We start from the raw sequence: 14527 nt of genomic DNA on the forward strand, positions 1-14527 counted from the left end.
TTTTTCTGTATCCCTGTGGCCAGCTGCCTACTTTACTCCCTTCATCCACTGATGTCAGAATAATCAGCAGCAGCAGGAAGAAGATCTACAGGGAGAGTTTGGCTGAGGTAAGATTAGGTTTCTTTCCTCCGCCGAGGGGGTCATCACGTCTCTGTCTGTTATGGAGGTTGAAGCCTGAATTTTGGACGGTCTCTATGTGCACTCGTCCTGTTAAAAACATTGATACAAGGTTTTGAATCCCACATGAAGTATAACTATTTCAGTTGCATTCATAAAGAGCATGTTAGACGTGTACAACTGATTTCTGATTCTCTGACAGAGTTTCTGCAGCATTTTGAGACACATATGGTGATCCAACTGCTTTACACTGCATGCCAATGTTTTCCTAAAGAGACACACAACTCTCTGTCTCTTCCACTATTTTGTCGTTTCTCTATCAACTGCAATAACAAACACTCTTGCTGAGTGGCCACGTTCCGAGCTGTGCCTTGCAAGCAAACCATCTCTGTTCGTATGTATCCAGTAAAAAATGGCTTGGTACACAGATTTTAGCCTCGCAAATAATGTGGCTCTAAGGTTGGCAATGTAGTTGTTTTGGTTTCCAACTTTGGTCCAGACTGAGATATCTCAACAAATACTTGATGGACTGCCACGAAACTGACACAAAGATGACAAACATCCCTTCCCTCCCATAGAATTGTAAAAAACCGTGATCCCCCAGCTTTTCCTTTAGCGGCATCATCAGATCTGAAATTTGTATTTCTGTAATTCTAAATACTGGTGAACGAATGACTCGCCTCAGCTGTACATGTTTTTAGAGCTAATTGGCTAGTGTTAGCATACTAACATGCCAAAGATGATAACAATTATACCTGCTAAACATTAGTATGTTAGAATTGTTACTGTGAGCATGTTACTATGCTTGTGTAAGCATATACTTTAAAGCACTGCTATATATAAATACAGCCTCTCAAAACTGCTAGCGTTGCTATGCTCTGTAGCATCTGAATGGGAATATGATTTGAGAAGTTCTACCTTCTAGAAAACTATGTAAACAGCTTACTTAAAATATAGTCAAGTGATACTTGGGAATTGCAGAGTACAAACACCATTGTCATGAATACCAAAAATGAGGAAAATATCTGAAGATTCTTTTTAATGGAACAAAATTTGGATGACAGGCAAACACATTCACCGACTGACCCATAAAAGTGCTAAATGTCTGCCAACTGACTCGACTGACTGGCTGATTAACTTGACATTTTTTATCCATTGCTTTGCAGCTGCTCTGTCCTGCAGTGAAAAAGACTAGTTGTCCATGACACCCCAGGAGCCAAAATGTGTAACCATGCCAATTCTGTGGCTACCCACCAAGAAGAATGGAGGCAGGGGGAGGAGAGGAATGAAAGATAAGAAGCAGCGGCAGGAGAGCACCGTAGGGGAAATGGAAAAGGAGGTGATACAAAGAAGAAAGGACTGGAGATGACATAAAGTGAGATAAGATGAAGAAAGTAGAGAAATGAATGCTGAGGCAGGAGGTGAGATGGAGCAAACAAAGAGAAGGAGCGACAGAGTGAGGGAGAGAGAAGAAGAAATGAAACAGGGAAATAGATATTAAAATGAATGAGATATATGTTAGCCTTTATAGCTTGAATTAAAAACTGTTTTGCTTTGACACACACCCATTTTACAGATATTGTGAATGATAAACAGCTTTTAAGATGTGAATTTTAAAATTATAATAGTATGAGCTGTGTGCCATTCTGCAAAAAGCTTCCATGGCTGCTGCTGTGTTATTAGCATTTTTAGCCATGCCACTTCAAGCTAATTCAATTCAATTGTTCTGAAAAGCAATTCTGTTAAAATTATTCATGCTCCCTCTGGAGAATATTACAACGAAATAAACTTTGACTTCGCTTCAACTGAGTTTTTTTGTTTCAGAGTAATGGCTTTTACCTCAAATGACTTGCACCAGAAATGCTAATGCTCGCAATGTCTTCCTCTAATATGCTAAAAAACTAAAGTTGAATGGACATCAAGGACTTCTAACTCATGATAAATTGGATTCTGTGAGTGTCTTTAAATCTAAAACTATTCCTTTAAGACTGACTAGCAGATGTATCCACTCTAGATTTAAGTGCTCAAATGTCTGGCAAGCTGGCTACCATAGAGCAATAATCGCTCACTTACGCACACACACACACTCACATTCACTCTAAGACCCTGCTGGGCAGAGGAAAGCTGAAGACGATGATGTCATGACATAAACAATAGCTCATTCAGCTTGGCGCTGGTGGTCAGGAAGCAAGACCGTGCTTAAAGGACAACATCTGTAGATGGGGGAGAGAGAGAGAAGGGAAAGAGAAGGAGAGCCGACATCTTAAATCCTCCGTTCATCCTGTAACTCATACTGAGCTGTGGGAGCACCGGGAGAGTCTGAGAACAAATCCTGGCAGTTAGTTGAGCTGATCATGTCAGAGGTCTGTGCATCTATTTGGCATTCCAGTAGGTTAGCAACAGAAGCTGTGCAAACTCTGGAGAACAAGCTGAAGAACAAGCCACAGCTAGGCAGACCTATAGCCGTAGTTCAGGTTACATGGCTTCACCCATATGGTTCCTGTTACCACCTCCCCCCTCAGTGGCTCTACACTGCCTTCCTCAACCCTCTTAAGTGCTATTAAGGTAATTAAATGTAAGAAAGTAGTGTTAGCTGTTGCCATATTCCCACAACTCCTTGGGCTTGGGGTCAATGCCAAATGAGTGGATGAGTTAGAGATCACAGTGTAAAATCTTAGCATTTTCTTAAATATCAGCTGGCTATATATGAACACGTGAGGATATTCCTGCTGTTCAGTTCATCAAATGATTCATTATACTGACAGGCACCCCGTATCTTATTTCAGTACTGCTGTATAAATGTCAAGTGTTAATTTCTCATATGAAACCAGCAAACTAGTTTTCCGTTCAAAGAAACTCTTTTGTATGCATAAACCTTTTGTAATTTGGCAGCACTGAGGTTATCTCTCCCTGAGAGAAAGCTTTAAGCAAAATAGTTGAAGAAAGCAAATACCCCGGCCACAGTCTGCAGGTCTGCGTCATGAACTTGCTGTCTGGATTTACTAGTATCTCGGTCACATCCAACAGGGGAAAGAGCTGACTCATTTCAAATGCAACAATCCTGTTTAAACAGTCCCCTTGCCTCCATAAAATGTAAAAGCTCTCATCCTGCAACCCTGAATTGTTTTCAGTGCAGCCTTTTTGTTTGCTTGTTGCTATTTAAGCCGAATGTAACGTTCACGCTTAAGAGCACAAAGCTATTCAACCATGTACAGTGAAGTCACAGTACTCCTTCTCTTCTTTTCCAAACATCTAAAGCGACATGAGCTTTTCTTTTAGCAGCACCATGTATTTCAAATTGGTTGGACTGACTTTGCATGTATGAATAGACCACCACATTCACCCCCCAACCAACTAACCACCCTGCCCCCTCTTTAAGGTCCACAGCTGGGTATCACCATGCTCACGCCACCTGCTGGTTAAGCCAAGGTCACAGCATATTACAGTAATTACACTTAGGACAGACACCATTTATCTATGATATCTACACAGAGCGTCCATCGGCTGGCTGCAAATGAAGACACACTGGAATCTGTCATCAACAATCTAAACATTCATTTAACTGTGTTAAATACACAAAATGTGAATAAACGATTATTTTTGCTATAGTGGTTCAAAACCTCACCAATCAGGCTACACCTTAGGCTGAGCATATGTTTCTTCACCATGGTTAGTTTAATCAAGTTGGAATTACTGCTAATGCTAATTTGCAGAAAAATATTTTTAAAATCCCAAGAAAAGAAAAAAATGACATACAATAACATACCATAAATTATCAAAAAAATATGATTTATTTTATCCAAATAGCCTCTAGTTGGAAGATGACTAAATTGGTACATTGTTGTAGTAACACCCCTATGTGTAAGATTTTAAAATTTCGGACTCTGGCAACTGCTGGTGGTGAGACCCTCCATCAGACAGCAAGGCTCAATGACAACACCCCCTCTTCCCCAAATGGATCCAACCTGGATATACAGAATTAAGGGCTGAAATGAAGCATATTAACTGTACCAATGTTCACCAGGATTGTCTAATTTTTCTTCAAACAAAACCCATTCCTTCAGAATAAGTTTAAGGATGGTATAAATACAGAAGTATCTGAAAATATGAACTTAAAAAGGCTAAAACTGGGCTCCTTACCTGACAGAGGTGATCATGGCTCCACCACCCTCTCCCTGTGAGTCTGTATGGTATCCATTTGGGATGGCCCAGCGTCCAGGTTGGCTCAGCACAAACTCTGACCTGCTCCCTGGTATGGTGGTCCTCAGCGGGCTTCCTCCAACTCCAGCCACAGCTCCAGCTCCACGGACGGTGCTCTCCCCAGCCATCAGATCCGCACCTGGGGCGTCTGGTCCAGCCTCAGCCCCTTCTTGCTCCACAACAGTTGCCAGCTCCAGCTCCAGGGGTTCAGGGCCCTGTAACAGCGCCCTCTGTTGGATTAGTGGCGTCAGTGGCGCCTCGAAGCTGACGCAGCTGTCAGTCTCATCTGTGAGTGACAGCACGTCCAGAGAGTCCAGGCTGCTGTAGCAGGTGCCGCCCCTTAGCAGGGCGGACTCCACAATGCGCTCAAACGTGGAGCTGAAGCCATCTTTGTTGTCCACCCTTCCTTTCTCCCTCTCTTCCTCTAATTCCCTCTCCTCTTCCTCCTCCTCCTCCTCCTGAACATCAACCTGCTCAACAATCTGCTCAAACGCTGAGCTGAAACTGTCCTGGTTTTCTCTCCCATCTACCTCTTTCAGCACCTCTTCCTCCTCTTCCTCCACTTCTGTGTCGGCCTGTTCTACAGTCGTCTCAAAGTTAGAGCTGAAAGTGTCCAAGAGTGTCTGAGTTCCCCCCTCATCTCCTCCCTCGTCCTCCTCGCCAGCTTCATCGTCTTCTTCATTCCCACCTATGCCATTTGCCAGTCTGTTTCAACACGGAGAAAGAAGAAGAAGAAGAAGAAGAAGAAGAAGAAGAAGAAAGTGTGAAATTATCTTTAGCATATGACTCAAACATGCAGCAGTTTCTTTGTTGAGATTGGCACGCACGCAAAGCAGATCATTCATATTCATTGCTAAAATCATTCTTCATTCAGGAGAAGTGTGCACAATGGGCACATATTTCAGCTTGAATAGTCACAGTGACAATTGAAGCAAGATGAAAGGTGAGAAAGCACTGTCCAATTTGCTACTTTGTGAATAGCTGGAAGCTCATCTCCCCTCGGCTGTCAGACCTCCTCTATTTCATCCCTTTTATTTGTGAGGATATGAATATATTGTAGTGCTGTGTTTGCTGCTGATGGACAGAAATGACCCATAAAATTAGATTAATCAAAGAGTGATGTAAAACAGCTTAATTAAGTATATGTTAAAGGGACAGTTCACCCAAAAATCAAAAATACATACTGTTCCCCTTACCTGTAGAGCTTTTTATCCATCTAGACTTTTTTAATGTGAGTAACTGAGTTTGGAGATATTATCTGTAGAGATGTCTGCATTTTCTCAAATATAGTGGAACAAGACAGCCAAAGGAATGCATGCATCTACTCATAAACAAGAGGCTCATGCTTGTGACAGCATGGGACATTAATGGCATCCTCCTCGACTGAGCTGTAACATTAGCTAGCCTGTTGTCCATGAGTAGATGCATGCTTCCTTCGGCACAGTAAAATGGTGTAGTTTGATCAAAAAAACACGTGGTTCCCTCATAATCTTGGTCATGAGACATGCTGTTGAGTTTTTAAAATGTGTTTTTGTCACTTTGAGCACCACAAGCCGAGTGCCATCTAGTTCTATTATATCCGAGAGAAGGCAGACATCTCTACGGCCAATATCTCCAAAACTCTGTAACTCACACAAAAACAGTCTAGATGGAAAGATAGCCCTTCAGGCTAAATAAATCTTTTTTATTTTGGGGTGAACTGTCCCTTTAACTGTATGTTTGTATTGGTGTGTTAATGTGTGTCTGTGCATTTCATAAAACAAGAGCCACCAATGTGTCATTTTCATACTTATTATCATGTATTTTATCTACATTTTCTTTTATCTACATTTTCTCATATAGCAAAGCACTAATTAATATTAGAATGTTCTGTCACATTGTTACTCACTGCCGATCACCATCTTTGATAGTCTAAAATTGGTTAACTGGGTCGTCCAGCTCTCTGAAAATTAGACCAATTTCTCTCTCTGTTTGTGTTCCTTTCAGCCCATTTAGTTTTAGGCTTTTTGCCTATTCATTTTGTAAAATGCTAATTAGGCTAATTATGTACCAGAGAACCACACTGAGAAACAATTTGCCATTAAAAATATTCAGCACGGAAGAGCAGCACTCTGTTATGACATTAACGGGAAACATAAACAGTCTGCCCAGCCTTGAGGAAGCCTGTCGGTGGATCTGAGCGGTACAGGAGTCTTGGCAGGATTAAATTTATATCATACTTTGAGTTGTAGTAACCAGATTTTTACACCCAGTTAAGGCAATACATATCTTGACAGAGTGCAACAGCAGAGATGATTTAGTGAACTAACCGTCCAGCTTGTTGTGAATCAGTTGCCTCTTCCTCTGTAGACACTTGCATCTCTTCATTCTCCTTCCCCTCCTCTTCTTCTTTCATCCCCTCCTCCTCATGCGTTGCCTCCTCTCCCGCTGAGCTTACCTCCACATTCATACATCCTTCCCCCCTCATCCCTTCCCTCTCTCCCTCCGCCCCTCCGTCTGCCTGCTGATCCTCATCATCTCCCCTCTCCTCTTTCAACTCACCCTCTCCTCCCTCATCCTTTACTCCTTCCCCTTGAGTCTCCCCCTGCACCTCCTCCTCTCCCTCTCTGATCTCTTCTTGTTGTTTCCCCTCTTCTATCTCGTCCTTCGCCCCGGCCCCTGGCTTGTCCTGCTCTGCCTGGTTGTGTGCCTCAGCGGGCAGGTCAGTGGTAGTGCTGGCGGCTGTATTGGGCTCCGCTGGGTTCTCTGGTGGGGTGGGAGAGGGCAGAGCCTGCCCCTCCTGGGTCATGATGCTCTTCACTGAGGGCGTGGCGGCTGTCCACTCCAGCCAGAGATGAGGACCAGAGCTTCGGTCAGCAACCAGGGAGGGCCCTCTGCAGAAAGAAAGAAACAGAAGAGGAAAATCAGCATGAAATGAAGTACCAAGTATGGATGAGGAGGAGGAGGAGGCAGTGTTATAAAATGACTGCAATAACTACAGCTGATACAGTCACTTGATTATTTCTAGTCTTAATTGTGAGTCACAGAGGTCACCTTTAACAAAAGAACAGCTGTGTATTATGTGTGTTTTAGTGTGTTACTAGGTGTTAATGTGCGTGTTCAAGAGAGATAGAGGGGGATGCATGTGTCTGGAACACGTTGTCCTCTGCACCAGATGATCCCGAAACAGCTCTGAAAGGAGGACAGGAAAAGGTAAAGTAGAAAGCAGAGGAATACAGGCAGACAGACAGGCAGCCACACAGAGAGAGATTTGTGTAATAAAGCTCAACAGATCCCTGTCAAAATGATCCTGCAAGCTCATCCGCTCTCTGTCTATGTGGAGATTTCACAGCTGAATAACTGACTATCTGTTTCCATGCCTGCTGTGACTGCGCTTTGTGTTAACGCATGAAAGTAACCTGAGATTTGTACATGTATCCTAATGGTCTACTGTTTCTCTCAGTTGCACTGTTGGCTGAGCGGGCCTCTATACAGCAGGCCTTCCTCTACCCTCACTCAGGCTCAAGGGCAAATGCTAATGAGCAGCTCTTAATTATGGTTCTGCGGAGCTAGTTATGTTTCAATTAATGCTGGCTGATATATCATTCTTTTTATGAAAAATAGGGTTTTTTGGGAGTATAAAAACTGAAATTAATCCTTTTTTAAGATACAATCAGATGAAGTGTGTGAAGGATATGATTAGTTCTGAAACGATTAGCTGATTAATCGACAATAATTTATCCCTTAAGTATTTGTCAAGCATAACCAGCCAGCTTCTCAAATCTGGAGAATTTACTCCCTTTTCGGTTTTACATAACTAAATATAATTTTTGGGGTTTAGAGCTGTGGGTCAGACAAGAAAACAATTTGAAGACATGCTTTGCTTGACATCTGCCTGGGTATTTTTCACTATTTCACTGACTTTTCAAAGTAGGATTAATCAAATAATTGACAAAAACAATTGAATGTATTGATACTGTTTGTTAGTTGCAACCCCTTCATTTAATGGGTTGGGATATGGTTGAAATCAACATTTTGATATTAATAAGAATATCTTTAATAGCTGCTATGGTGCTTTTAATCGAATCTTCAAGGTCAAGAATTAACTTTCAGTCTCATTTTTTAAGCCAATATGGAAAAAAAGTCCTTATACTTCCATATTAATGGGTAATTTGATGACAACTGGACAAACTTTATCTGCTGAGGTTTGTGTGATGTGATCGAAAGCTCTAGAGCAGCTAACAATGGACCGTCTGGTAAGGTTGTTTTGTCAAATGCTTCTCCAAGGTCAAGAATTAACTTTCTTAGAAGAACATAGACTTAAATTATAGCCAAAGTGCATTGTAACATATTTCCTTTGTCTCAATTGGCTTTTATGTGACACAATTTCAGGAAACAATTTTTGTTCGTGATAAAAAAAAACTCTTTAATAATCCAAGAGTAAAGTTAAATAAAGCCAATATGTATCTAGTTATTGTTACAATTTATTTCAACATGGCATCAATCAAGTTACCCATATGACGCACATTTTATTAGGAACAAACCTGTGCCGATGTTTGGATTGCAATATTTTATGCAGAGCGTAGCCAGGAAGCAGCCCTGTCAGTCTGACACAGACAGAGTCCTTATCCACATCAGATCTGTGCTCTGCTGAATCATCCGCAGCAGGGACAACTGCAGTAAAATATTTACTGGGATTCAAAGCTTTTCTGATGGCATGCAGATGCAGGTAAGGACCTAGTTAGGCTGAAATGTACCTACTAAATCCTGCCAACCAAACTCTGTGGCTTTCTCATGGGAATTTTCTAGCATTTCTGCTTCATCATGATATCAAAACCAGGATCATGGTAGAGAGGAAAGATTTGCAGCAGCCTAGGATGTGAGCCAAAATTGTATCTATGATGTTGCAAGTGCTTTGGCTTAGCCCCTGAGCATGAGGACACCACAGGCCGACTAAATGTTTCATCACAGCTGCAGAAAGATGACAAAAATTATGCGAGAAAGTCAGACAAATTGCTCCCTTATTTCAGTCTTGCATCTTAATTGCGACAGACCTTTCCCTTCCTTAGGACTTCATTTTGTAAATTCCTGTGGCAAATGCTATTATTGGAGCCAAGAATAAGCTAACAAACATCTTGGATCACACTATCATCATCCTCATCACATTACAGTTTGAATAAGTGTCCTGTCACTCTGAGAAATACCAGCAGTATTAGGTTTTAAAAATACAGCATAACATCAGCACTTATTTGTTTTTTCACATCCAAGCACAGTCTGTCGCTGCAAATGTCTTCTAAACCTTCTCACTCTGACTGCTGTTAAAAGTGCGATGATCTCAGAGAACGCTCTGACTGATCCCCCAACAAATTATTTCTGAATACATGAACAGTGATTGGTCTAATCACTCAGTCTTTTTTGTGAGAGTAAGCACAGGAATGGTTTGCATTATCTATTAGTCACAAGGCAGTTTGCTGCGGTGGATTCCATCTGCAGAAACTTCAGTCACCTCACAGTAAGGATATGATTTATTAACTAAACATATTTATTATGACACATTGAAAAAGGCACAAGGTAATAAATCTGAAAGATTTTAACGACTAAATCATCCTCGGATCGATGTGTGCTTACCTTCTGTAACAGTTAATGATTAGTATGAGCTCAAATAATCCTCAGGTACTGAAGATCTGAAACACATTTCAATGTTTCAGAGTCTATTTGGAGCTCATACTCACACACATGTACTAGGCATATGCAAACAGGCACAATTTGCATCCGTTTATGCGCTTACACAAAGATGCATTCGCACGTATTAACACACATTCGAACACACACACACGCAAACAAAACAGTGACACATCTCCATAAATGGAAACAGTGAACAGTTATGAAACCAGACACGCAAAGTGGGAATTCTCAGCCTCTCTCTCTCTCTCCATGTGTCTCCAGTGTGTCCTGTTTTTCTCCCACTCTCTTCTTCATCTGTTCTACATTATGTTTTCTGCTATCTCACAGTCTAACTCGGCTCTCTCGTCTCTCTGTCTTAGCCTCTCATTTTGCAGTAATTGAGGGAAATGGGTCTTAGCCAGCAGAAAGAAAAGAGACATGGAAACGAGCAGCGCTGTGAATCCCGCTGCTGAGGAGAGAGCAGATGTGCTCTCAGACACCTCACATAGATGGATGGAGAAAACATGGCCAATGATAAAGAAAGGGTGTGTGTGAGATCGTGTGTGTGTCTCAGTCTTTGTGTCTCTATGTATACAATGGCTATCAGGAAAGACTTATTGCATTTCACTTTTGTCAGCAGAACACTGGGGCTCTTAAGCCTTATCAATTTCCTTTAATTACAATCGGACCATCTGCCAATCATGTGAACAACACACAAACCCATGCCCGTCCACACATAAACCCCCAATCCAGTGAGGATGACGTTGGATAAAAGGCCAAGTCTCCATTAAATAGCTCTTCTCCGTCTCTTGTGCCTTTTATATCTCTCTATCTCCCCCGTCTGTCTTTCTGTCTCACTCAGACATGCACACACACTCTATGATAACAGACACACACGCACCACAATGCGCGCACAAAGACACGCACCATGGCGTAATTTATTGATCCCTGAGACATAGCCGCAGTCCGGAGTCTCCAGCTGATAAGCCTGACTGGTCTCTGTACGCAGAAAGATGCCAAAGAAACACTACCGAGCTAATCAGACTGGAGGCTTCAAAAATATGAGAAAACACTTCTCCAGAGCGAGCACGTCTAACTTGAAAAGGAATCCCATCCAGCTGCTGCATTGCATTCTCAAGTTCATATGATTCAACTTCAAATTACGTGTGCACATTTGACTTTGACTGTTTCTTTCAAATACCATTGAAGTCTTAAAAATGTACTTGGTTTGAACTGTTCACAGCAGCTAAACATGTAACTTTGTTATGTCAGACTGTTACTTCAGCAATTCAATATTAAACTTCCATAAACCTGAGGAACCCATAGGAGTGAAAATCAATGCAGCAGAGGGCAAGATATCCTGATTTCTTGACCCTGATAAGCTTCAAAAACGCTCGCTCCTACATTTCCCATGATACAATCAATATTATATGCAATATTCATTCACAAGATAATTATAAGCAGCCCAGAGTTCTTGCACAATTCTAAAGTCAAATTCAGTGCTTTTTAAGACCTTCGCAAGACCTCAACAAATATAATTCAAAACCCAAAGAACGTCAAAACAATTTCTTTGATAGAAAACAGAGACAATGTATGAATGAATGGTGTCTGGTCACTTCCATGTGAAGAAACCACAGCACATCAGCCTTTTGTTTTTCAAACGATGACACATGATTGCTAAATGCTGACTGCAAAGAAGTTGCAAATCGGTCAGAGGAAGTTGTGTGCAAACAATGTTGGCTCTTGCATAGCTCTAGTGGTTGCAGCTGCTTTTCAGATGTCATGGCTTTCAGCCCCATGGTCCCTCACATGTATGTCTTTGGGCAAAAATTACACCTTGATTCATTTAATCCTCTCTAACATGTAAGCTAGCTGTAACCACGACTGACGATAACAAAAAGATGAGCTAGGCGCTATCACCTGTAGCTAGCTGCAACATAACGTAAACGTAACCTAAACATGCTATTCATGCAAAAGTCTAATAAATTTATGTAACAAATACATGCTATAAGCTGCTGTGCGTGGCAATTTTTGCAGCCTTATGCGCACCATCTGCTAATTTAATACCGACAGCAAATTTATGGCCTTGAGACTTATCAAGACTTTTTAAGGGGCCAGATCTCTGCAGCCAAGTTGTAATTCTGACTTGGAGAAATTAAGAAGCTATGTCAATATCTCCATCATTGGTAAAAAGAAATAAAGAAGTCAAAACATTGCATGTCACCATTTGGCTGTTACATTTCACAAACTGAACAAACATGTGGACAACATCAGGATAATTTCTTCTTTTTAGATTCAACAAATCCTCAATTTCTCTGGGTTTGAGTAGTACCCAATCCAAAATAACATATAACAAAGGTCTAGTTGTTTTCAGACCTTTTAATGTGGAAATATTGCATTTTATATCTTTAAATTAATACAACTATTAGAAACTAGTAAGTTAAGATACTTTCGTGCCTTTAAGCAGGGCACTTAACGCCTTCCCTGTTCAAGCTGAGATTCACCATGGCCAGATGTTATTGGTGGTGACTGAGTGTAACATGGTGCAGTGGAAAGGATTACCCAGGATCCCTGAGAGTTAAACGAATGACAGAGCTTCACAATAGGGAAGAAATTCATGTTGCAGGTTTTCTGACACAACATATTTAGGTTGCAGGACTGCAATTGAAAGCGATTGAATTACAGCCTTCACTTTATATTATAGAAACTCATGCTTTGCATAAATCCTTAATCTCCCTAATCCCTAATCTCTATCTATCTATCCATCTATCCATCTATCCATCTATCTATCTATCTATCTATCTATCTATCTATCTGTCTGTCTGTCTGTCTGTCTATCTATCTATCTATCTATCTATTTATCTATCTATCTATCTGCACGACGCTGCCTGCAGACACTGATGTTGGGCATCACTGCACCACCTTTCACTGAGTTTAAGTGGTGGAACAGGCAGCCAATTGACCGCTTTTAACTCGTCTGACCTCATTACATTTGTAGTGCTGCCCAGCCCGCGATCATTTTAAACAACTAAACATTTGTGCTGTTCTATTGTTTGTGCCGTGTGCCACCATGAGGGTTTCTTACTGAAAGGCACCACCAGTGTATTTACAAGTGGTGTGAAGGACACAGTGTTGGTGCTTCACTGCAGTCGTTGACATCAAGCTCATTATCTCAATTTCTAACTAGTGAATTATGTCATAGCAGATAACAAAGAGATACGAATACAGAATACAGTGTTATATGTTCTGTTTTTTGCACTATTTACCTTTCACTAGAAAACCAACAGCGGAGATGAGACAGGGAGGGCGATGAAAGACAACAAACTAGCCAAGGATATCATAATAGACACCTTAATGACTAAGACCACCAGGACAACCCTCTAAATACTTTTCATCAAGAACTAATTAGCAATCAAAATTCATTTATAAAGCTATCAGCTGAACACTGACGGATGATAATCAGATCTGAATACTAAGGACACCCCCTCCTCCTCTCTCCCTCTGTCTATCAGATAAAAACACTGCAGTCTCATACTATAAATGACCTACTGACCCTGTTCATAATATACAGGCTGGGTGCAGCCCTGGCACTGCAGCCTACATGCACAGTGCAGAGAGTCACCTTTCAAAAATGCTGTTGTGTTGCTTGCAAGCACAGATGCAGACAGAGAGGAGGAAAGATCATTTCCTGGTTGTAAGCCTGCAGGAAGCAGGAGAATAAGGAGTTGGAAGTAGTCCAGGGTGTTTTCCTTGCCTGCAAGTCACACCAGCATGACAACAGAGCCTCCAACTACCACACCAGCTTACTGGAGCGTTAACAGTCAGCCAGCTCCACCAAATCACCCCAATATGTCACTTCTGCGCTGTCAAGGTCAACCATCCACTCGCATTGTGTCAGTCTAAATGCTTACATCTAAATACACGCTCACAGTAATGCAGGGATTTATCTTGTTTGGGCTATTTCCCTGGGCACTTCCATTTTGTCATGCAAATTCACTCCTTACACACACACTGGCACACACAACATGCCCCGAATGATTTGCAAAACTGCCTCAATTCTGGAATTCGACCCAAATAATATATTTTCTCAGCATGGTTTGAAATTGTGAAGTGCTTTTCGTTGGATTCTTAAAATGTTGCACCCTAAAGGGTTTTGGTACTGTCATTTCGGATCAGCCACTGTGCCAATAAAGTAATTAAAGAGATAAAAATGAGATAGAGACTCAGGAGAAGAGGAAGAGGTAGACAGTTTGATCTGCTGCCGGTGTGTCTAGATGTCTGACACCTTGAGTTCAGGATGATTACATCGGAGAGAGCTGCACTCTTGCCTAGGAGATGCCACAGTTATAGTGTCGAGAGAATTAAATACAATGGCTCTAGACTAGACATGTAAATGTCTATAATTAAGATAATAGTGACTTTGCTTTTGGGAAGAAAAATAAGCTGCTATCAAACACCTGTTTTAAAGAAGCCACCCACATCCTGGAAAGGCAAAGAGGCCAAGAGACATGTTTTATGTGGCCCAAAAAAATCATTATATTTCTTTATTATTCTTCGATTGAGGTGC

General features: G+C 41.4%; 1 protein-coding gene across 2 annotated transcripts in view; it reads right to left on the reverse strand.

Annotated features, from left to right (window-relative positions):
- Window positions 1-14527, reverse strand: part of psd2 (pleckstrin and Sec7 domain containing 2) — a 38323-nt gene that overhangs the window by 22202 nt on the left and 1594 nt on the right. For both annotated transcript variants that reach the window (XM_073486378.1, XM_073486377.1), the window contains exons 2-3: window positions 6627-7190; window positions 4258-5022 (exon numbers count right to left, since the gene is read on the reverse strand). In XM_073486378.1, the coding sequence (XP_073342479.1) occupies window positions 4258-5022; window positions 6627-7105 (1244 nt within the window). In that variant the 5' untranslated portion in view covers window positions 7106-7190. The remainder of the gene's footprint in view (window positions 1-4257; window positions 5023-6626; window positions 7191-14527) is intronic.

Source organism: Pagrus major, chromosome 18, assembly GCF_040436345.1.
Source record: "Pagrus major chromosome 18, Pma_NU_1.0".
In the NCBI taxonomy this organism is placed as follows: domain Eukaryota; kingdom Metazoa; phylum Chordata; class Actinopteri; order Spariformes; family Sparidae; genus Pagrus; species Pagrus major.